Source organism: Trichoderma ghanense (genome assembly GCF_004382785.1).
Source record: "Trichoderma ghanense strain CCMA-1212 chromosome Unknown scaffold_2, whole genome shotgun sequence".
In the NCBI taxonomy this organism is placed as follows: domain Eukaryota; kingdom Fungi; phylum Ascomycota; class Sordariomycetes; order Hypocreales; family Hypocreaceae; genus Trichoderma; species Trichoderma ghanense.
In genome coordinates this window covers 2032030-2053842 of record NW_027395665.1, presented here as the reverse complement: position 1 = coordinate 2053842, position 21813 = coordinate 2032030, and the positions used below count along the sequence as shown (strand labels likewise).

Below are 21813 nucleotides of genomic sequence, written 5' to 3'. Positions count from 1 at the left end.
GTGGGAAGTTGTTCAATTGCCCGGGCCCAGAAGGGGGATGTTTTCTCACGACGTAAATGGCTTTCATATGTCCTATACTAGCGTTTTTCTATGGGATGACATGTTGTTTCAGTGGACGTCAATAATACACGAGGGGAAGGTGGTGTAAGAAGGAGGCAATTTTTGTCAGAGTTGTTGAGTTGAGTCGAGACACATCTCGCACAATCAAGTTACATTAAATCCGATATCAGGCATAATGCTTGAAAAGAATGTAAGAAGAATAAGCAAGAAAGTCAAGTGACTCAAGCATCGAGACATATATTCCTTTCTTTAGGAAAAGTTATAGTGGGATATGGGCGAAAACAAAGGAAACAGGAAAATGATTATAGGACAAGGAATAGCGATCGGTTTATAATGAGACAATTCACCGTGTCGATCGAAACGTAGTAGAGCAGCGACTGCGACATCCTCATACAGATACATTCTGGCCCTTTATTGCAAGAAAAGAAGAACAAGGATATAGAAGCAAAGAAGAAAACAATGTCAAAAAAAAAAAATTCAGAAGCCCCCGCCTCCCATTCCGAACGACAAAAGAACGAACGAGCAGTTTGCTATGTGTTGCCGTGCCTTTCCCTATCTACCATGATGAAAAGCTTGATCCGTATTCAAGGACAAGTTACATCACCATTCTTGATTTCCTTCTAGGACTGGCTGGCGAGGAAGTTGGCGGCCTGAGCAAAGAAGAATTAGTCATAAAGAACCATCCTCACTGGTAGTCCAACTTCCAAGTGAAAGGGAGTGAGGGAGTAGGAAAGATACTCACCCTTTCCAGATTGTAGTCATACTTCTCGAGCGCAGCAAGGGCGTCAGGGCGCGAGTAACCCATGCTAGTCAAGTTCTTAAGAATTGGGTCATCATGCTCTCCTGCTTCTGTGAGGGCACGTCCAGGAGCAGGGGGGCGGGTTTCGGCATTTTCTTCCTTTGGGGGGCCCGTGTTATTGCTGTGCACAGGCTGTGCCGCGGGGACTGTGGGCGAATCTAGTGTAGAGAAGATGGCGTCCCAGTCGTGAGCCTCAGCCCCCCTTTGCTGTCCGTTGCTAGATTGGCCGGGAGCACTGGCGGCCGAGTTGGATGAAATGAAGTCAAAGCTGCTCTCATTGCCAAACGCCGTGGACTCGCTCTTCGCTTGGCTGGCGGGAGGGCTACTGTCAAACATGGGGTTGTAGTCGTCCAGTCCGGAGCGGGAAATGTTGGCAAAGTCGTCATCTGCGGAGCCTTCCTTGGCATCCTCCAAGCCCTCGAAATCATCGTCGAGGTCGTCGAAGGCGCCCTTGGTAGCCGGAGGCTGGCTGTGATGACCAGGGGCTGGTAGCGTGCTGGAACCAAAGATGTCATCTGCGTTGGAGGTCTGAGAGATGGTGTTGTTGTTGGTTATCGTGGCGGGTGACGAAGACAGTTCCGCGCTGCGGGATTGGAGTTAGTGAGTGACGGGCAGACGTGATGCAGAGACTAAATCACCATGGGAACCCAAATCAAACGCAAACGCAAAACAACTTCCATTTTTCGTGCACTATTTACCTTTTGGCTTCGGCCTCATGGGTAGCTGTCACATCCTGAGATGGTGACAACGGGGCGGCCGAGTCGGAGGCTTCGGTAGCAGGTCTGTGAGACTCAGGAGTTGGCTCCGGAGCGGCCTGCTTCTCCGTGGCCTTGTTGTTCTCTGGCGACGCGGGGGCGAAGTCGTCGTCAAAGCCGCCCCTCTCACTATCAGAGTCAGACACATCTCGCTCAAGCTCCGAGATGGGCGGAAACTCCGTGTCAAAGGCGTTGTCGAAAGCGCCCTGGGGCTTCACGGCAGCGGATCCCTTGTCGGCGCCGGTGCCGGAGGTCTTAGTCGAGGTGAAGGCGGCAAATGCATTGTCAAAGTCTGCCTTGGCCTTAGCATGGTCAGTATTGTCAAAAGAGCCGGATCGATCTTGGGCTTCCCCCTCCGCGGGCTTCTGCGAGCTATCGCCTTGAGCGGCCGGTACAGGGGTCGCGCTGGCGCTATCATGCTTCTCCTCCTCTTCGCTGGAAGCGGCGGCCGCAGGAGGCCCGGCCTCCGTCTCGCCAGAAGACGCACCGCCGGGGAAAGGGAATGAGCCGGACGCCGAACCTTCGGCACGGGAGGAGGTAGGGGGAGACACTTGTCGAGATGAGGACAGTGACTCGTTGTGCGCGGGGAACGGCAAGAAGCTCGAGCTTAATTGTCTGGACTCTGGCGGCGCAGGAGGTTCAGCACTCAGCGTTGTGACGCGGCTGACGTGGGGGGTCGGCCCTGAGTTGTTAGAAAAGGATCCAACACTAACTGATGACTGCCCCGTGTTTTGTTGTTTGAAGGCTGCAACTGGCGGGGGAGTGCCGCTGGAGCTGACGGGGCCGGCGGGGCCGAACAAATCGTCAAAGGACCGGTCGGAGAAGGCCCTGCTCGGGGGTGGCGGACCAAAGACGCCCATGATGTCTGTGCTGGCGGACCGCTTGAAGAAAGGGTTGTTGCCGCTGGAGGTCGAGAGCGCAGGGCTGGCCATCTGGGCCGACGCAGACACAGGCGAGCCCGTCTCTACCTGGCGAGAAATGTCCTCGGCGCTCCTGGCTAGGGACTCGGCCTCCGCCTTGAGTTTGTCGCGCTCTCCCTCAGTGGTGGACAACTGCTTCTTGTTAATTGCGACGAGGCCCTTCTGCTGTCTGGCGTCCAGCCTGAGTTTTTCCAGTTGAGGCTTGAGCTCGGCAACCTCGGCATTCGCCCGGCGAATCCGCTCCCTCAGGCTGGCATTCTCCTGCTGGTCAGCCTGGAGGGCAGCCAGGACCTGCTGATGCTGGCCCTGGATGTCTCGCAGCTGTCCTTCCAGATTCATGCATTCTCCCTGCAACTTCTTAGTATCGGCCCGTGAGTTTCTAAGCTTCTCTTCAAGCGCGTGTGTGTCTTGAGCCTCCTTTTCGTACTGTTGCCGCAGCTGCGCCAATCGCTGCTCGAAATTTTGCTTCTGGGAGTTAGTTTGGCTCAGCTCGTGCTGGGTCGTCGTCCTCTTGGCTTGAACCTCTTGCGTCTGCTTCGCCAGAGAGCTGATCTGATTCGACAGGTTTGCAAGCTCGGTCGTCTCGTCCGAGATGGCCTTGTTTGCCTCAGGATCAGTATCGCCAAGGAGGTCTTCTGAAGCTGTGTGTGGTCGCGCCTGCTCAGCCCCAGGGTGTCCGGCCAAGCCACGGCCGAATGAGGAGGATGGCACGAATGGCCGGAACGTCACGCCCACAGGAGATGATGGTTTGGCAGGCGGAGACGCCGAGTGAAGCACGCTGATGCCACCGGCGAATGGATCAGCATTGGAGCCGCCCGTAGACATTGTCGTCTGCGCCGGTGCAGGAGGCGCCGGGCTAGGAGTTGAAGAGTCGAGGCCGAACAAGTCGTCGAGAGCAGACTTGGGCGCCGGCGGAGCGGGGGCAGACACCGCAGCTGGAGCAACATGGGCAGCAACCGGCGCGGGATCAAAAGCTGATGACACTGCAGTTGTAGGACGGCTTTGGGTTCGTAATGACGGCGGAATCAGATTGGGGGGCAGAGTAGCGGGCAAGGGAATCCCCCGATTGCTGCGCTGCTGGCGAATCAGGTACATGGCAATGGCGAATCCCTCGCGCGTCAACTGTCCTTGGGAGTGAAAGTCGGCTAGATCCCAGATCTGGGCGAGAATGTCCTCGGGGAGGCCTGACTGGCTCAGGAAAGGCGCAGCCTCCTCGCCGGTAATGTATCCCTTGTTCGTCTTGTCGAAATCGAGATAGATCTGGTCAAATCTTGCCTTGTCGGCCGGAGTGATGGCCCAGTCGTTGTTCGGCACGGCGGCACCAGTAGCCTGAGCGGCGACCATCGGCGGACGGTTGAGCGGGCTTCCCGTCCTCTGCTGCTGCGCCTGGCCGCTCAATTGCCGTGGGATGGCCGTGATGCCGCCGGTATTGGCAGGCGATTGCCTGGGGGCGGCCGTCGACGCGATGCGTATGGCCACCTCATATAGACCAGCGGGCAGAACATTGGGCAGTGCGCGAAGGTCGCCAGACTTAAAGGACGTAATCAGATGCATGGCGATAATGAACTCGGGCAGGGCGAGAGCACCTCGCTGTTCGGTATCGGCCAGGCTCCATATCCTGCCGAGGATCTCGTTGGGCAAGCCGGACTTGCCGAAGATGGTCCTGGCCTGCTCGCCCGGCAGCAACTTGTTGTGCAGGTTTTGAGCCTCAAACAGTGAGACATACCGCTTGCCCTTGTCGGGGGCCAGGGGAGGGATGATGTTGCCACCGGAGACCTGGGGCACGATGGGGGGAGCGATGCCTGCAAACTCGGGAAGGCGCCCACGCGGGAGAGGCTGAAGAGCCAGCTCGGGACTTGGAGGTCCTTGCCCAGCTTGAGCATGACCAACGAGGCGAAGGGCGACGTAGAAGCCTTCTCTAGTGAGATAGCCCTGGTTTCCTATGTCGGCAATCTGCCATATCTGCAGTCGTGATAAAGAAGCACAGCGGTTAGCTTGAGGAGGGGAAATTTTGGGGGGGCGTGGGGGTTGACGAATCAATCCATCTCTCTCCCAGGGCAGAGAGAGGAGAGAAGAAATATGGGAGATTATAGGGAGCGAGGCAATTGAGGAGACAACGAACCGATCCGAGCACCGTTGAGTCCAGCGTCGTCTTCTCAAACAACTGGACGGCTACATCGCCGGTAACTTTCTCCCCATCGCGGGAGGCCTGGCTAAAGAGACGATCGTAGAAGGCCCTCTCATCGTCTCTGAGGTTGAGGTTCGGCACGCCTAATGAGGAAACCAGATGAATTAGCTTCGCAACAATCAAAAGCAAGGCGCCGAACAAGCTGAGGAATCGAGGAAAAGGGCATACTCGGAGCAACACCAGCGGCCGCCGACATGGTCGCACGCAAACAACTAGCAACAGAAAACAGGTCCGTTCGAAATAGCTTCGTTTGGGCGTTCTTCGCTGGTATGTGGGCGAACCAGTCGGGTTTGTCCCCCTTTCAAAAGGGCGCAGACCAGAAAAGGGCGACGTCCGGCTCAGGGAGAAGAGAGAGAGAGAAAAGCTTCCAGAAGCTGCGACAGAGCTGCAGGTGCCAACAACGGGGAAGGAAACGCAGCAAAAACAACAGACGAGCGGTGGAATAACAGAAAACAAGAGCAGCAGCAGCAGCAGCAGCAAACGCCTTTTTGCGGCCCAAGAGTCGAAAACGGGCTGGCGAGGGTTTTGCGGATCTTGGGTGTTGGTATACGAGGGCGAGACGAAAGTTGCTGCCAGCGATTGGGTTGAGGTCGGGGTTTTGGCTTGGGTCGTCAGCCTGGGAACTTGGCCTTACTGTAGTAGGACGGGGGAGAATGGAAGTGCGGGAAGGGTGGCTGGGTCGAAGCTACGGGTACAGCGCTGCTAGTTGAAGCTGCCAGGAGCTCGACTGTTCTCTCTCTCTCCCCCCCCAGCCGTCAAACGTGGATGGATTCCAGCAAATTAGGCTGCGGGCTTCAGGTTATTAGCGTCACCGGGCAGCACAATCTACGGGCGGCTGCGGAGTACAAGCCCTCGGGGTTACTACGACGCTGGCTGATGGGGGGACTGGTACATGCACGGCCTGTACAGCACTTGCGTCAGTCACTTTGGAACCCTGGGTCCCGGTAATTTATTAGGCATGGATATTGGATCTGGCTGCCCTGCCCGGCCTCAAATCAAACTGGACATGATGTGTAATACCGGCGATGATGGGATCATACATAGCATAGCATAGCACAGCACAGCACACAGCACGATGCAATTTCAGTCAAGGCCTGCCTCCTTCATGCATCCTCTCCCAAGAGACTGATAGAGCAAAGCAAACGACAGCCTGTCGCACCACACCCAAACCCTCTCCCAAAAGCTGTCGACGCTCGCTTTTGGACTCTTCCCCGCAAGCCAAACCTGCGGCCTATTAGACACGCAGAGATGAGGGGGGAAGATAGAAGAACTATTAACCCAGCAGGGAGGGAGAGGAAGACCCAGAATTGGGCATGGCCAGCAATCAATCAATTTTCTATTTTCCAACTTTTCTTTTTATTTCTTGTGTTCCCACTCTCCTCTGTCTCGTCGAGACGTGCATGGCCCCGTACATACACAGCAGCACTTCTTGCAGTAGCCGCGAGTCCCGAACCCGTCGTCCATTCGTCTCCCGTGACTCGTTCCGTCGCCAATAGCCACGCAGGCAGAGCCCCGGTCATGCATCCTTGGACCTTTGTTTGGCCTCACCTTCGCTGGCTAATGGCAGCTTTTGGATGCCGTCGTGGTGCTCTTGTCCTCTTGCAGCGCGCCCCCATGTAGCGCAGTAGCTCGCATGCATCTAGACTGGCCTAAGGTACGCAATAACGTGCTGATACCACTCGTCAAGACGCAAGCATGCAGTACCTAGGTATTTCCTTCAAAAGACCATATAAGGTACCGATTAGACTCTGTATGGAGCAGAAACTCGAATTTACTATCTTGTCATTATATCAAAAAGCTATCTACAGAGTTGTATCGTCTTTAAAAAGTCAAAGTGTATGGTATCTATTTCATCGTAACCAGCTCCTCGGCGCTCGTCGGGTGGATGGCCACGCAGTTGTCAAAGTCCTCCTTGGTCGCGCCCATCTTAATGGCGACGCCAAAGCCCTGCAGCATCTCGGCGCTTCCCTGGCCCAGGATGTGCAGCCCAACGACCTTCTCCTCGGGGCCCGCCGTGATCAGCTTGTAGCTCGTGGGGCCCTTGCTCTCCGGGTCCATCATGGCGTAGTACATGGCAGTGAAGGCCGTCTTGTAGATCTTGATGTTCTCCCTGCCGTACTTCTCGACGGCCTGCGGCTCCGTGAGGCCGACGGCGCCGACTTCGGGATGCGAAAACACGACGGACGGGATGTTCTCGTAGCTCAGCTTGAGGTTGGAGAACTGAGGGGGTCCGAAGAGTCGATGCGCAAGACGGCGCCCGGCGGCGATGGCAACCGGCGTCAGCTCAACCTGGCCGGTAACGTCGCCCAGCGCGTAAATGTTGTCGACGCTGGTGTTCTGGTAGTCGTCCACGACAATGTATCCCTTCTCGTTCAGCTTGACGCCGGCCTCTTCCAAGCCGATGCCCTTGGTCAAGGGCGTCCGGCCGACGGCCCAGATGAGATGGTCAACCTCGTGGACGGTGCTCTCGTTGCCCTCTGCGTCGCGGTATGTGACGGACAGCTTGCCGTTGGCGTCCTTCTCGACCTTGGTGGCCTGCGACTGCTTGTGCAGGTGGACGCCCTGGCGCTCGTACTCCTTGGTGACGGTCTCCTGGACCATGGGGTCAAAGTGTCGCAGGAAGGTGTTGTATCGGATGAAGAGATGAGTCTCGGTTCCCAGCGCGTTGAACATGCCGGCAAACTCGACGGCGATGTACCCGGCGCCAACAATGGCCACCTTCTTGGGCTGCTTCGCAATGTCGAAGAAGCCGTCGCTGTCGATGCCGTACTCGGCGCCGGGGATCTCGGGAGGAGGCGTGGGCTTGCCGCCGACGGCGATGAGGATCTTCTTGGCGTTGACCACCACCTTGGAGCCGTCGTCCAGAGTCACCTCGGCCTGGTTCCTGGACAGCAGGCGACCCCATCCGTGCAGGTACTCGACCTTGTCGTTTCCGAGGTTCTTCTCGTAGATGCCGTTCAATCGCTTGATGTAGGCATCGCGCTTGGTCTTGAACGTCGTCCAGTCAAAGGGCGCCGTCTCCTGGACGGAGAAGCCGTAGTGTTTCGCGTCGTGGATGGCCTCGGCGAGCGCGGCAGCGTTGTAAGTGACCTTTTTGGGAACGCATCTACACGGGAGAAGCAACAGTCAGCATTAACGCCGGTCATGAAGGGGGTTGCCGGATATATCATGGATTGTACTCACCCAACGTTGACACAGGTTCCTCCCAGGCGTGAGCTTTCCACAATCATGGACTTGACGCCGTACTTGGAAGCGGCCATGCGAGCAGCGCCCAAGCCTCCGCTGCCGCCGCCGATGACGAGCCAGTCGGTCTCCTTGGTGATGGGAGCCATTGCGCGAGCGGTGGTCGATATGTGGCGGGAGAGTGTGTTCAGTCGGGTCGAAGCAATGCCTCTGGAGCCTAGTGACGGTGCTCGAGCGAGTAGAGTAAAGGGTTGCATCGACAATGAGTCTGATCTGACAGCTTCCACACCCTCCGTCTTATATATACTTGTGGTGTTGAGTTGGAGGGGCAGTTTTTTTTCCTCTACTTTTGTTTTCGGACCAAAGAGTTGCTCTCAAAGCGGGGGGAGGGGGGGACGACAAATGACGTTCCCACAGCAGCTCGGTGCAAGATTACATAGATCAAATCCCATGCGATTGCGGGTTGCTTAGGCGCTTGCAACCCACTAGAAGCCTCTCTTTTGCTGACCTGAGACTCGGCTCCAAAAGCACCAAAACGGCCCGTGGGTTTTCAAGCCGAAGCCGCTGATTCCATCCATCCAACACAGGCGTCGGACGAGCTTTCCCCCCAGCCTTGTCGGGGCCACCGAACGACGCCGCCTGATTCCGTTGGATGAGGTATCGCCCTGCCCGTTAGCCATCTGTACCTTTGGCCACTAAAGCAGGTCTCACATGCGCTGACTAATGGCTGTCATTTTTCAAATACGGTTCAACAGATGTGGCTGGATTTGGAATTTGTCGCAGGGAGCAGAATGACGATACGACCGGGCTGTCGACATGCAAGCTTCAAGTTACGTCATCTGGTCTCGACGTGATACCCTTACCTTTACCCTGGAAGACTTTCTACAAGTACAAACATGCATCACAATCATTTTCCCTCGAGTCTGAAAGAAAAGAAACAGTATCAAAGCATGCATATCAATTCAGAGAGTAAACAAACGGGCAGCCAAGTGGAAGCTACTCGGCTCAAAGCCAATATCACCACCCTACACCATTATTTGTAATCCACCATCCGGATCAGTTCGGACAAGACCCAGCACTCGAAAGCATCAAATCAAGCCAAGCATTACGACAACGGGCAGCTACGCAAATCCTTCCGGGCGATTTCCTTTAGCTCCTCCTTTCCCATTTCGCCAGATTTAGTAGATAAGACAGACAATCTGGCTTTGACGCGGAGGTAAATGCCGCCTTGGCCGCTCAAGGCGGGCTGCACAAAAACACCGCCGCCCAACACCTACAATGAGATAGTAGTAGCAAGAACGGCGGTGCTTTTTGCAGCCCGCATGCCGCAGCTGTGCAGCAACTCCACCACAGCTTCGCCCGATTGTCGTCTGAAGGATTCACAACCAAGAACTACCGACCTGCGTGATGGCATCCTCTTCAGGGATACTGCGACAGCTCATTATTTGCCGAGGAAGCTTCTGAGCATCGGAATCGACACCTTGATCAACCGACGACATGCTTGTCTTCCCAGTCAACGCTATACCATCGAGGCTGGAGTCGCGCTTACATCTGCCAACTACCGCGCTTCAGCCACGCTTCGTCTCGGCAATGAACAAACTCCTCTACAATTTACACAGAATGCCAACAAGCAAAAGAACTTGTTATTACAGGGTAATACCACCGAGTAATTTCAAATCATCAAAAAGTGGAAAAAGAACAAAAAAAGAAACGACACGAGCCTGATTCGAACAGGCGCTCCCGAAGGAACATGATTTCGAGTCATGCGCATTAGACCACTCTGCCATCGTGCCGAGGATGCCTCAAACTGTGCAGATTTAGTATATAACACATTCACCGGTCTGATGCCACTTGATGCTTCCATCCTCTCCTGTTTGTCCATGAGTCCTCCTTTCTGAACAGATAAAACTCTCTGTTTGAACAGAGGTTTCCGTGCCATGACATAGAATTACCCCCGAGATTAGGTTCGCCATCCATCCACAGCAGAATACAGTGTCATTTACTGGCACTTCAGGTCATCAGGAGAAAGAATACACATGCACACACGCAAGGCAAGGCATATAGGCAAAGACAGCGTTACGACAGCGTCTTCAGCCTTTGAGGGCAAGCTCCGAAGGCATCATGAGCGATCTCGTTAACTCCTGCTGTTATTGGTGGTATTTGATTGATGAGCTTGGGCGCCAGGCGTTGGCACTTACAACAAGGTGCGGGAGCATGGCATTGCAGGTGTATGTGTAAAGAGAAGGTGGGTTTATCTGCCCAAATAGATTCTTCAAACAGGAGGACTCTTGTCCATCCGCCACGACGAGTAGCCGAATATGTAACTTCTGTAACTTCAGTGATGAGGTAGAACATGCCCAAATGAACATCATCTTGCACATATACTTTCCACTCAAATTCAAGCTTCTATATTCTAACAATGCCTATGCGAATTCCATGTCCAACTTGCTAAACGGGCTTGCCAGCCAAATGCATGATGCCAAATTGGCCCGAAGCATCCCTCCGTGCCATCTCTCTTCAATCACTGTCAGACCCAGAGCTGCTAGTCTCGTCGTCACTGGTATCATCGTCCTCATCCTCGTCCAAGCTCTGCTCGGCAACCACCTCGTCAGCCTCCGCGCCGTCCACAGTCTTACTATGGTCGTCATCGGGGTCCGCATCGTCTCCCAATTCACCCTCCTCCATGCCGTCCTCATCACCCCGTCTCTTCCGCTTCGCAAGTCGGTTGTTATCCTTTCCTTGCTCCGGTCCGACCTTGCGTTTTCCGTTCCGCTGCTGCTCCTCCACGGGGGACACGACATCTTTTGGACCCAACACGTATCCAGCCGGCAAGGCCTCCCCCTCGCGCAGGACATATATCGTCGGAAACTCGAGGACTCTAGTATTGCGAAGAATGTCTCGAAGGCACCCCTCTGACGGAACAGATGTAAGAGTGACGCGTCGATCGGGTCGCTTCCGGGTGCTTTCGAGGAAGAACTGGAACTGTCGTCGCTGTGCCTCGTCCTTCGCTCGTGGCCACTCGTCGATCGATGGAGCTGTAGTGGAAAACCAGCGGCCCGTCTGAGGATCCTGGAGAGTATCAACCGCCATATGCCAGTGGGCGTCGGGAGAGGTTTGCGCAACGCTCTTAAAAGGCCTCCTCTGCACCTTGCCCTCGGCCTTGGCTTGTGACGCCAACAGCGCATTGTATCCCTTGTACAACGGCACATCGTCCAAAAGCTTTGACAAAGCCCTCGACGTGTGCATTTCGTCCGCATCGGTAGAGCTCCTCTCGAAAGTAAACCACTCCACCTGCCAATTGACCTTACCCGGCCGTCGGCTCACCGTCGTGTGGTTTTCCCTATGCCTCGTCATGCCCTGCGGCGCAGACACAACCACAGTCCCTTGCTTCTTCAGCTTGCTCGCGAGCATCTTATCCATCAACCTGTCCCTGTTCTGCTTCAGGACCCGCGTCACCAAGACCTTGCGCCGCCTCCCGTCTCGGCCTACCTTCCATCTCACCTCCTCCACCGTCAGCGGCCGCAGCTCGTCCTTTTGAATGATGCCCTTGTCTTCCACAAAGACCCGCTCGGCGCGTTCGGACGCCATCTCGATGCTGTGCAGAAAGTTGTAGTCGTGGTCGATGCCCGCCGGGGTCGCCAGCCTCGACTTGGCGACGTAGGCCGTCTGGTCGCGCGCGCCGCTGCATTGCGACCAGCTCTTGTGCTTCGTGACGCAGGCCAGGGAGCAGGTGGCGATGCTGCAGCGGGGGCATTTGTATTTCGGAGTGTTGATGTGGCAGATGCCGCAGAGAGAGGTCAGCACAGCGTCTGCCATTGTGTCGGATCGAAGCATGAAGAACTGTAGCAATGGCTGCAGATGGAAGAGATGATGAGCGAACGCGGCCTCGTTCTCTGAAATTTCCAAAACTTGAAATGATGCACAGCTCTTATCGGGAATTTGCTTATCTTAGTGGAGTATCTATGTGGAGCAGACTGTTCAACTCTGCTCCACTCCCGCCGGCCCGGCTCCTTCCCCGTTGTGTGGTTTCAACTCTTCACTCTTACAACTTCTTCGTTGAAACCTCTTTAGGCTTCGGAAAAGGCATATAAACTATTGCTGGCCATGAGACATCTTCAAGGCAAGGATCACTCTTATTAAGACCTAATAGCTACATTCCACAACCAAAGGAAGTATTCTAAGCATGCAATTACAAAACATAGTTGGAAACCCCACAAGCAGTCTAGCACAGGGACCAAACAGACTAGAGCCGCCAATTCACACAATTATCTAGAAAGCAAACGCAGCAGGTCAATGGGCGAGACTCGATTGTAAGAACCTCAACTATCAAGGTGTCATAATTTCCCCCAAAGCATGGAGAAGAAAAAGAAAAGGACAATGTTGGTCATGAATAAGAAGAGATCCTGAACCTCGATGGCGCCACGCAAGTCATCAGTCAGCCCGCCATCACAGGGTGCTCCCTTCATGTAGAATATAGTAAACAACAGGGGCAAGAAGAGGAAAGGAACGCAGGATGGGCAGGAAAGGGGGAATGAACGCCGTGATCCAAAACAAGGTTGATTTTATCCAAAGCCGCCACAAAACAAGAAGCTAAGCATATCTATCCGCTGAGGCCAGAAACGCTCCAGGTGCACGGATATATAGCTTGGATCGCCGTATCGAAGTAAGGAATACAAAGAAAATGTGGGAGTTGCCGCATGGAAATTTGGCAATGGTACAACAAGTTGTTGGCTAGGTGGGCTAGGCATCCCCGACCTGGTCAGTTTCGGTATGGTCCTCATCATCAGAGATCACTCGATCGGCGTCGGGTTTGATTTCGTCGTCAGAGACTGGCTGCTCAGGCTCGGGCGCGTCCTCTTCAGGTTTGCCCTTATCGACGGGAACGCCGTGCTCCTCCTGCTCAACAACAGTCTGATCGTCTTCATCGGAGATTGCCGAAAGCGCTGATTCTTGCTCCAGAAGATCGGTGGAGAAGAGACTGCGGCTGCTTCGAGACGACTCCGTGGTGGCCGGAGACTCCGACCTGATCACTTCGGCCGTCATCGAACTCCTCTTCATCGTCCTCGAGAATCTTGGTTGGTATCTCGTCTCGAATAGAGTACTGTTGACTGGCGCGCTCTGGCGTTGTGGCCGTGGACGCAAACGACAGTGCAGTGCTACTGCGGTTGGGGATGAGATCCGGCGTTGGTGGTATTGAGCTAGGCCTCCCGGCAGTTGGTTGTAAGCGAGAACTCCCCTCGCCGGCGTCTGAGGTGGCGGTGGAGCGGGCGTCCTCACCATCATCATCATGAGCAGTCGACAGGCTGCTGTGGCGGCGGCTAGCACGTGTGCTGGCTCTAGATTCGGCATCCTGGGCAAGCTGCAGGCCGTCAACGGCAGCTTGGCACTGGTCCGCAATGTTGCGAACAATGTGGGCGATCGCGTCGGTCTTATCCTTGAGATGGCGATCGGCCAAGTCGGCGAAGCTGGATGAGGAGAGGCGGTTGCTGCTGCGAGACGGTCGCAGAGCGTGCGCGTCGGGGGCGCCCTCGCGCTCGTCGGAGTCATAGCCGGCCTCGACCTCGCGGATGAGCTCATCCGGCTTGGTCAGGGATTGGATGAGGTGCTCCATGTGGTGGCTCTGGCCGCCAATCAAGCTGCGCAGGTGCAGAACAACGCGGCGAGCCTCGTCGCGCTGGCGCACAATGGTGGCATTGGTGTGGTGGAGCTGGGCAAGCTCCTTCTTGTTCCTCTTGCGCTCGCGCTCGAGCTCTTCAGCAATCTCCTGCTGCAGGACAAGCGCCTCGAGGGCGTCGTCACGCTGCTTCTCGGTGCCGTTGAGGCGAGTGGCAAGACGGTTGTTGTCGTCCTTGTGCTGGTCAATGAGGGCAGCCAGGCGGCGGTTCTCGCGCTTGTGGTTCTCAATCTTGACCTTGAGGTCCTGCGTCTCCTTGGTGAGTTGCTCGGCAAAGGCCTGGAACTTGAGGAACTGCTGCTTCCAGCTCTCGAGCTCCTCCACGAGATAGTTATTCCGCTTGGTGACCTTGCCAAGCTCGGTATCCATGCGGCCCTTTAAGTTGATGAAGTCCTGCCAGGCCTCGAGAGCGTCTCGAGAGTACTGGTTCCTCTCGCGGACAAGCTCGTTGAGATGACGCATCGACACCTTGGTCATGAGGGGCTTCTTGACGGAGCCGCCAAAGACAGCCTTGATGCCCGAGTTACGGCCCATCTTCTCGCACACATGATCCATGACAGCCATGACGGCATCTTGGTTCCACCATTCGGGGTCCTGGATCGACTCGACCTCACCGCGCATGACGATGATTTGCCCAGCAGGCACCAGCTTGCCACCGCCGTAAGCGGAACGAAGGTGCTGGGGGACTCCAGAGGGCGTAACGTCGCCATTGAGGGCCTGAGTCAAGCGCGAGACAAACTTGTTGCGCTGGCCGGGAGACAGCGCCGTGGGGGGGCTGGATGTGAGAACAAAGTTGCGGTCCAAGTCGATGACCAAGGCGTCGGTAGGGGCCGTGAAGAGAGATCGGCACTCAGCAGTGACGCCCAGGATGTATGGGCCAGGCTCTTGAACGAGCTCCTTGGCATGGCGAGCGTGCACGACGGGAACATACAACCCGCTCCACTCAAAGACTCGCACGCAGTATCGCACAGTCTCCGAGGCAATCGTGAGCATGGCCGGATAGTGGCTGACGAAGATGATGCGGCGAGTGGGGGAGATGGCAGCCTCAATGACGCCAACAATGTTGGGAATGGACAAGCAGTTGAAAAGGGGCCACATGGCAAAGTTCTGGAATCCGGTAGGAGACGAAGGGAATTGGTAGCAAAGGGCATAGTCCTTCATGTCGATGCGGACAAGATCGTTCAGCCTCGGGGCCGGGAAGCTCAGAATGCGCGACACCTCCTCGGCATGGAACAGGTTAGTGGCCTTGTTCCAGTGAATCCACATGCCGCGCAGGTAGTCACCCAGGAGGTTGTACAGAGGGTAGCGAGACAGGAAAGACAGGCAGTAGGGGATCCAGTACGTCTCCTCCGGGTTGTCGTAGTAGTCGGTTTCGGTCCTCTTCCTCAGCTCACGGATCGTCTCGGCCCTCTTCTCGTCGGCCCGCGACCAGACGCGCAGGCATATGCCATAGAGCGTATGAGAAGAGTCCTGCTGGAGGACGAAAGAGTGGTGAGTGCAGTGGGGCTGGTTCCGGCCAGTACAGATTTCGACGTCGTGAGGGAAGCAAGCCTGTTTAAGCCAGTGTCAGCGCGCAATATACAGCGGCGGTATTCGATGTTGCCGCGCAACACCATCCAACATACCCTCATAGAGGCGTGCAGAGCCCGCGCAGTCTCATTGTCCTGCTCAAGACGGGGGCTGCTGCCGAGGATCTCGGGGAGCCAGAACTGCCCAACGGCGCCCTTCATGTGGGTGATTTTGCCCTGGGCGGGAGCGGGAGCCTTGACCCATTGAGAGGGCTCACGGCCGACACCGCAGACCATGTAGGCATGAGTGAGCGTCTTGGGGGTTCGCTGCTGGGGCTTCTGGACCAAGGTGGAGGGGATGGGCTGGGTGATGCGGGAATGCAGCGACGAGGTACGACTTGGTATCATCATGGCTGGATCGGCGCCGGCCTGGTCGCGGGTGCTGGGCCGGCCATCACGGTCGCCAGTTCGGGGGCGCGTAAACGAAGGACGTGTGTTGAGAAGAGACATGGTGGGCGGCTTCGATATCGTTCTCGGGATCGGGGCTTCCAGGGAAAAGCTCTCGCTCTCGCTCTCGCTCTCAGTCGGAGGAGAAGAGCTGAAGTCGAGCTGGGGGTGAACTCAGCGGGCCATCCGAAGTGCTTCTGGATCTCACGGAGATGTGGTTGAAGGGAATGACGATGCCTCAGCAGGCGGGCCGATGCCTGGAGAAGAAAAGAAGGAAGAAGGAAAAGGATGCTAGCGGACGACGTCAAGTGGTCCGTACGAAGAGAAGAATAGAATCCCGTACAGAACGAGAGAGAAGCAGCAGCAGCAGGAGAAGAGACAGGATCAGGCGACGCCAGACGAGGCGAGGACCGGGAAATAGAAAAGGAGTCTTGGGGCGAACGGGGGGGGCCATTCACGCTGCAGCTAGTCACCTAACACGCCTGTTAGTGGTGGCAGCTGGCGGAGCAGGTACCTGCGGCTCGCTGCGACTGGGGCCGCTGCAGTGCCTCCAAGTGCGTGGGAGGTGTCTCTCAGGGGCGGGTCTGCATAAAGCATGGGGCACCGACCAGGGACCCTGGTGACCTCTCCACCCGCTGTGATATTTTCCCCTCTGCTGCCGGTATTAGCCAGAACAGCTCTTCCCCAGCGGGCATGGATTCCTGACTGGATAATAATGTGAGCGACGGGCTTGACGAGACAAGACATGATGGGCATCATGGTGCTACGTGCTAGCCCAAAGGACGACGCACAACCAAGAGTAGTCGGCAATAGCGTGCGGCGCACGAGATTAGTTGGCCGAGCTGGCGTGGGACACAAGGCCGGCCGAATCAAATCAGTCAGTCATGCTGTGGAGGAGCTTTTGTTTGTAGGAAGACGCAAGCACAGTACGGACCTCTCAGAGAGCCTCACCATGTCTCAATCCTGCTCAATGGGTCCCCCAGCCCCGTGCTTCCGAACATGCAAGCAAGCAAGCAAGCAAGCAAGTCAAGCCATGTTCCGGCCGTGATTCTCGTCCCTCCTGAGACTTGTCTGTCTTCCCCCCCCGGGAGCAGCAGGGAGCACCTCTTGCTGCGTGCAATCTACCGGCCTTCTGGGCATCCAGGCACCGACTGCAGCTCCCACTGCTGCTTCTCTGCACGAGGGCGACAGGGGGTCACCCGCAAGGATCAGGGGTCCCGGCCAGAATGCAAAATTGAGCTGCGCCCAGGACCAATCACGGCGTCCGGAGCCCAGCATCTGGACCCCAGCGAGTGAAATTCGTCTCTGCTGGTGCTGGCAGGAATAGGGATCGCGGCTTGGCCACGGCGCAGCGAGCGGACATGGTGAATGGTTCAATCAAAATCCAATCGCAGCTGCGCGGTGGACTGTGCAGCACGAGTACGGAGTACCGGTACCAAGGAATCAGCAGGGAACCAGTTGGGGCGGCCAATTGAAGGGCCAACAGGAGACGTTGGGGCAGAGAGTCTCACCCGACTGTTTTCCTTTTGTGTTTTTGTTTTGTTTCGCGCTGTCGCCACGCAAATAGTCGGCCTTGTCGATGCAGGGAGGAGAGGCGAACGGGTGTGAGGGAGAGGAGAGGAAGAGGTGAGCTGCGCAAAGAGGGCGGGGAGAGGGAGGAGCTTCTCGGTGTGGAAGTAATACCGTACTGTACCTGTGTCCAGTGCCTGATCAAATTGCTCGGTTCGTTGGTACGCCCACCGGCAGCCATGAGACGAGCAAGTACAAGTACCTCGCTCCCGACCTCGCATCAAAACCTGGAATTGTCACATACAGCACTTTTACGAGTACGGACGGCCTTGCGGAGCCCGCTGGACTGGCTCATTCTACTCCGAACCTCGAAGCTGTCAGTGGGAAATAATCCATCTCAGCAACATCGTCATCGTCCAAACTCCACCGAGACAAGCCAGGCTCCGTCCCTTCGAACTCCTTCCTCCTCAAACCCCCCAGCCGCCTGCATTTCGTCACCCAGTCCGCCAACCGGGGCTGCCCCTTGTCCTGTCCTGCTTCGAATAGTAGCACTTCCACTTCTGCTTCTGCTTCTGCTTCTGCTTCTGCTTCTGCTTCTGCTTCTGCTTCTGCTTCTGCCCTGCTTCTGCTTCTGCTTCTGCCCTGCTTCTGCCCTGCTTCTGCCGGCAGTGCTGAACTGTGTCAACAGTAGCAGCCGTGCCTACGAGCTCTGAAACTCCATCAGGACGCCAAGTATGGAGTTCACAGCTGCCTAGTACCTAGACATACATATCAAGACACAGCTCTGGCCCACGCTACGCGCAGGTGCGCTCCCTGCTGTCCTCGCACGTCTGCTCCATGCCCGCGATGCTTGCATGCATCCGCCCAGTTCTCCTGCATTTCCCCCTGTGTGCCTGCATACAGACATGGCGCCATGCATGTCGCACACGGCGATGATACCGTGACTTGCGGGGAGCGGCAAGATTGCCCAAAGAAGAACGCTCCAGACCCTTGCGGTGGGTTGCAATAATAGGCTTTCCGTCCGAAGTTGATGCTTGGGGACGTTCTATTCGCTCAATTGCTCCAATCTCTCTCTATCTGGGTATCTCTATCACAGTACTCGTACCTCGTGGGAGGCGGTTCCGGTCCATCCTCGTATCAGGCTCGTCCCTTGCAGGGTCTGCCATGCCGTCCACTCAACCACAGCGTCCCGTCTGTCACTCACGTCGCACCTTTAGTAGCCGCAATTGGGCCGCGATCAATAGTCTCTTCATTCATTGGCAGCAGCATCTGTAGATAGCGAAGACGATTCCTCCTGCAGAGCTAATGTAGGGCCCTCGGGTAGCGACCTTCGGATGCATGGCCCACGTCCCGCTGAGACAAGACGCCTGGCGCTCTCCGGGCTCCTCACGAAATGTCCCCGTCGCGAACAAGCAGCTCGGACCTCAGCCATGCGTTTCCCGCGCTGCTACTGGTTGAAAAGACGCCGTTTTGACTGCTCGTACGATGTCACCGATGGCCTGAGCTCAGCATGTGGTCTGCCCTACAAGGCTTCAATGCATCGCCAGCTCTGCTTCTTCTATTCTTCCCACGTCTGTGCATGGGATAGCGGCGATTTTCTAGCGTGGCCTCTGCTCATGTCAACGGCCCGGTCGTCTGGCTGCCAAGCAAAGTAGCATCAACTCCCAGGCCGTCTGTCAAAAAAGTGACAGGTGAGATATGTATGCAGATGCAGGGCGAGCCGAGCGATGGGACACTCCGCCCAGGTACCTCCACCTGCTACATGTTACACGTTACCAAGACCACCCGCTCAACGAGAAGGGGATCGAGAATGAGGGGGATCGTGAACAGGAGGAGGGGGGGTAGCAAGAGAGAGGACATGATCCTGGGCTGCAGACGGCATACTCCGCATTCCAGTCGTGTCTCGCATGGCAAGACACGTTCGCGCCACAAATGTTCAATGACGGATGCAAGCAACGGGTCCAACGGTCTACTCCACATGCAAGGGGAACTGCTGCTGGTCCAACTGTGATACTATTCCCAAGGCAACTAAGCAGCAAAAGCAAAGAAGAAAAAGCAAAGAAAAACCGTTTCATGATGGGAAGCCTCATCGTCTTCTACTTATTGCGCTGCCGATCGCGGGTTAGACCGGGTCGCGAAACGATGGCGTCTGCTGCCCCATGCAATATTCTTCCCCCGTGTGTAAGACATGTACGGAAGAGCGTGTTCTTGGTCCTAACGGCTTGAGATAGGAAGAGGAGAAGAAAAGAGGCCACTCGTCGAGGCATCCTAGCTTAAAGCGCCTCGTGGTACAGAATAAAGGCATCTCACAGTCTATACGTGTACAAGTACTTGGCGGTGTGCCCGCATATCATGATCGTCAGTATATGACCCCTCTGCGGATCGAGGAGGGCAGAGCCACTGCATTATTGATGAGTTGTCATTCTCACACATATGATAGGTGACTGCCCTGATGGACGCTCCTCTCACCAACATGCGATTGCCTGCATCTTGTATGCTCCGAGCGAGGGCTTGTCAGGCTAGGCACGTACCCTAGACTATCTGGTACGGCGATGGTGCTGCGTATATGCTACGTCGTATGGATAAAGCCGTCTGAGTTACCGCGAGAAGCCTTTTCAAAGTATTCGGGAAACATACTCACTTCTGATGTAAGAAACAAAGGTGTCAGGGGATCTTGTGACATGATGGTGGGAAGAGTTGCTATGGAACATCCGCAGATAACGAGGGGAGGGAGCAAGATTGCAGGCGATGGTACAGATGCCAGAATCTCAGCGGTCGGTTAACTCATCCATCACATGAAATCCGACCATGTGAAGGCAATCTGACAACTTGATACACCATCTCAGGCCTAGTTCCCATAGCTTCGGCTTGTGATGCTTGACTTTACATGTGGATACGCCTGCTCGGGAGTTGCCTTTGTCGAATCACATGCTGCAGATGGTCTCGAAATGTACGGGGGTATGTATTCTTAACGTCACTCTTTGAGATAGCTCTATCCGTCAGAAGAATGACGCGATCTGACAATTACCCACTGCTTCCCGAGGTCCCTGCATTTCGTTTAAGCTGCTGAAGGGCATCATGTGGATGGTTCGTCCGGATAGTTTAGTATCTGTTTCCAAACGATGTCAGAGACAACCATGGAGTGCCAGATAACTTGCGTTGCACTCACTCACGGCCGCCTCAATTAAGAGTCAGTTGCAACTGTTTCTAATTTGCCAGTCATGAATTGTTTTGCGTGAAGAAAAACCATTAATGTCGTGATGTTGTGACTCAGATGGACCATGCGAGAAGTAGAAAGTGTCTCACAAGCTTATTTCGGCAAAGTCTATCTCTTCGCTCAATTTGTTTACTCGTGGCTGTTCTGATATGATTCTATTTAAAGCTTGTGGCTTTTTCGACGTACGAAGCTCGATTCCACGTAGACTGAGAACGAGGCAACCCATCATTTGCGACGGGAGACACGTAGTCATATTGTATGGCCTTGAGCACCGGGCTGCAGATTTCGTTATACTAGACTCTCACACAAGATGAACGTCTGAAGGGTTGCACTCAAACTGACTTCTGCTTCACCATCTATGCAGCATCGTCAAGTATTCAGTGTACTGTATTGATTGACAAATCGTCAACTCTTTGACATTCTGCCTCTGTGGACTGGAATGTGCCTTTCGACCTCCTCTTAGTGGCCAACTAGCAATCTCTGCTGCACCCAAGCCACACACAAATTCTCCTGGAAGAACAAACGTCCATCACGGCACTGTAGGAAACATTCATTGACGCAAGGTTTATGTATGCGTGGCGGTAGTAGCGCGCATCAACAGATTTTCATATGTCAGATCTTGACAAAACCCCCCCCGGAAATGAAGCACAGGCCCGTGCCGAGCGCGATAAGCAAAACACACCTTGCCCGCCAAACAATGGCCCTTCAAAGGTAAGGGGAGAGAACGAGAAACACGATTCAGTCTCAAGTCCCTTTTCACATGTGATTGTGGCTGGTGAACTCCATCCTACATACTCCACATGAAAGGCGACAGGGGTGTGTTGTCTTTGGATGCTAGCAGCAGCCGCCGGCGTGGATCGATCAAACTTCCGACCTGCAAATGAAAACTTTAAAAAGTTCTTGGTTCGACAATCTTCTGAAGGGGGAAAGGCAAAAAGTGCATTCAGGGGGACAGCGTAGGAGGGATGATACGCAGTGGCTATGGGCTGCGTTGCGTTGCGTTTGCTACACAAATCGGTGCCGATGGCTTGGGATTTTCTTTGGCAAATCTGAAATGTGCATCAACCCACCCTTGACAAACATCATAAACATCATCAGTTGCGTTGCAGAGCCGAACGCCCGGACGGGAAAAAACGCAACATTCTTAAGCCAAGGCATGCAACATTAAATCTACTAGCACGTGAATGATGAAGCCCTCCAGGATCGTTCACCTCAACCCGGAAAGATACGAGGTAAGAGTCAGCATACGGTCTCCGATTACCTAGGTAGAAGCTGTCGAAAGCTTGAGATGGACGGAGGTCCTTGGCGCTCACGCTACAGTCCGTGTGGTGGCTCATCAGATATCGTCCCCCCAAATTCTCCCGGCTTCTCCTTTTACCCCTGTGTAGGGATGGGTGTGCGTACATACCTCACCGTGAGAGGGATTTTGCCTTTTTTCCCTCTTCTTCTCTACCATGTGGAAAGTCGGGTGAGCGGTGACGCATACGAAGCCGCATTGCCGTTCCCAGCAGCGACGAGTCAGTCCACTACCGCGGCAGTGCAAACGATCGCGT

The 21813-nt window shown here is 55.3% G+C and overlaps 6 protein-coding genes across 6 annotated transcripts; 1 reads left to right on the top strand and 5 right to left on the bottom strand.

Moving 5' to 3' along the window:
* Positions 1–680: 680 nt before the first annotated feature.
* On the bottom strand, positions 681–5730 carry CCMA1212_003056 (uncharacterized protein; the record flags this gene model as incomplete). Its single annotated transcript, XM_073700419.1, has 5 exons — positions 681–710; positions 803–1442; positions 1558–4496; positions 4657–4805; positions 5724–5730. 5 exons carry the CDS (start codon positions 5728–5730, stop codon positions 681–683), a joined length of 3765 nt encoding a protein of 1254 aa, XP_073561226.1.
* An 837-nt stretch (positions 5731–6567) lies between these two features.
* Positions 6568–8054, bottom strand: CCMA1212_003055 (uncharacterized protein; the record flags this gene model as incomplete). Its single annotated transcript, XM_073700418.1, has 2 exons — positions 6568–7828; positions 7906–8054. The coding sequence occupies 2 exons, from the start codon at positions 8052–8054 to the stop codon at positions 6568–6570; spliced, it is 1410 nt and encodes a 469-aa protein (XP_073561227.1).
* Positions 8055–9227: 1173 nt separating this feature from the next.
* On the top strand, positions 9228–9575 carry CCMA1212_003054 (uncharacterized protein; the record flags this gene model as incomplete). Its single annotated transcript, XM_073700417.1, has 1 exon — positions 9228–9575. The coding sequence occupies one exon, from the start codon at positions 9228–9230 to the stop codon at positions 9573–9575; it is 348 nt and encodes a 115-aa protein (XP_073561188.1).
* Positions 9576–10422: 847 nt separating this feature from the next.
* On the bottom strand, positions 10423–11721 carry CCMA1212_003052 (Box C/D snoRNA protein 1; the record flags this gene model as incomplete). The annotated part of the gene is made up of 1 exon (XM_073700416.1): positions 10423–11721. The coding sequence occupies one exon, from the start codon at positions 11719–11721 to the stop codon at positions 10423–10425; it is 1299 nt and encodes a 432-aa protein (XP_073561264.1).
* Positions 11722–12826: 1105 nt separating this feature from the next.
* CCMA1212_003051 (uncharacterized protein) lies at positions 12827–15697 on the bottom strand (the record flags this gene model as incomplete). Its single annotated transcript, XM_073700415.1, has 2 exons — positions 12827–15130; positions 15205–15697. Coding segments are annotated over 2 exons (2796 nt in total), but the record flags the coding sequence as incomplete, so codon positions are not given.
* A 1210-nt stretch (positions 15698–16907) lies between these two features.
* On the bottom strand, positions 16908–18209 carry CCMA1212_003050 (uncharacterized protein; the record flags this gene model as incomplete). The annotated part of the gene is made up of 4 exons (XM_073700414.1): positions 16908–17221; positions 17555–17719; positions 17945–18088; positions 18149–18209. The coding sequence occupies 4 exons, from the start codon at positions 18207–18209 to the stop codon at positions 16908–16910; spliced, it is 684 nt and encodes a 227-aa protein (XP_073561265.1).
* Between the last annotated feature and the right edge of the window lie 3604 nt (positions 18210–21813).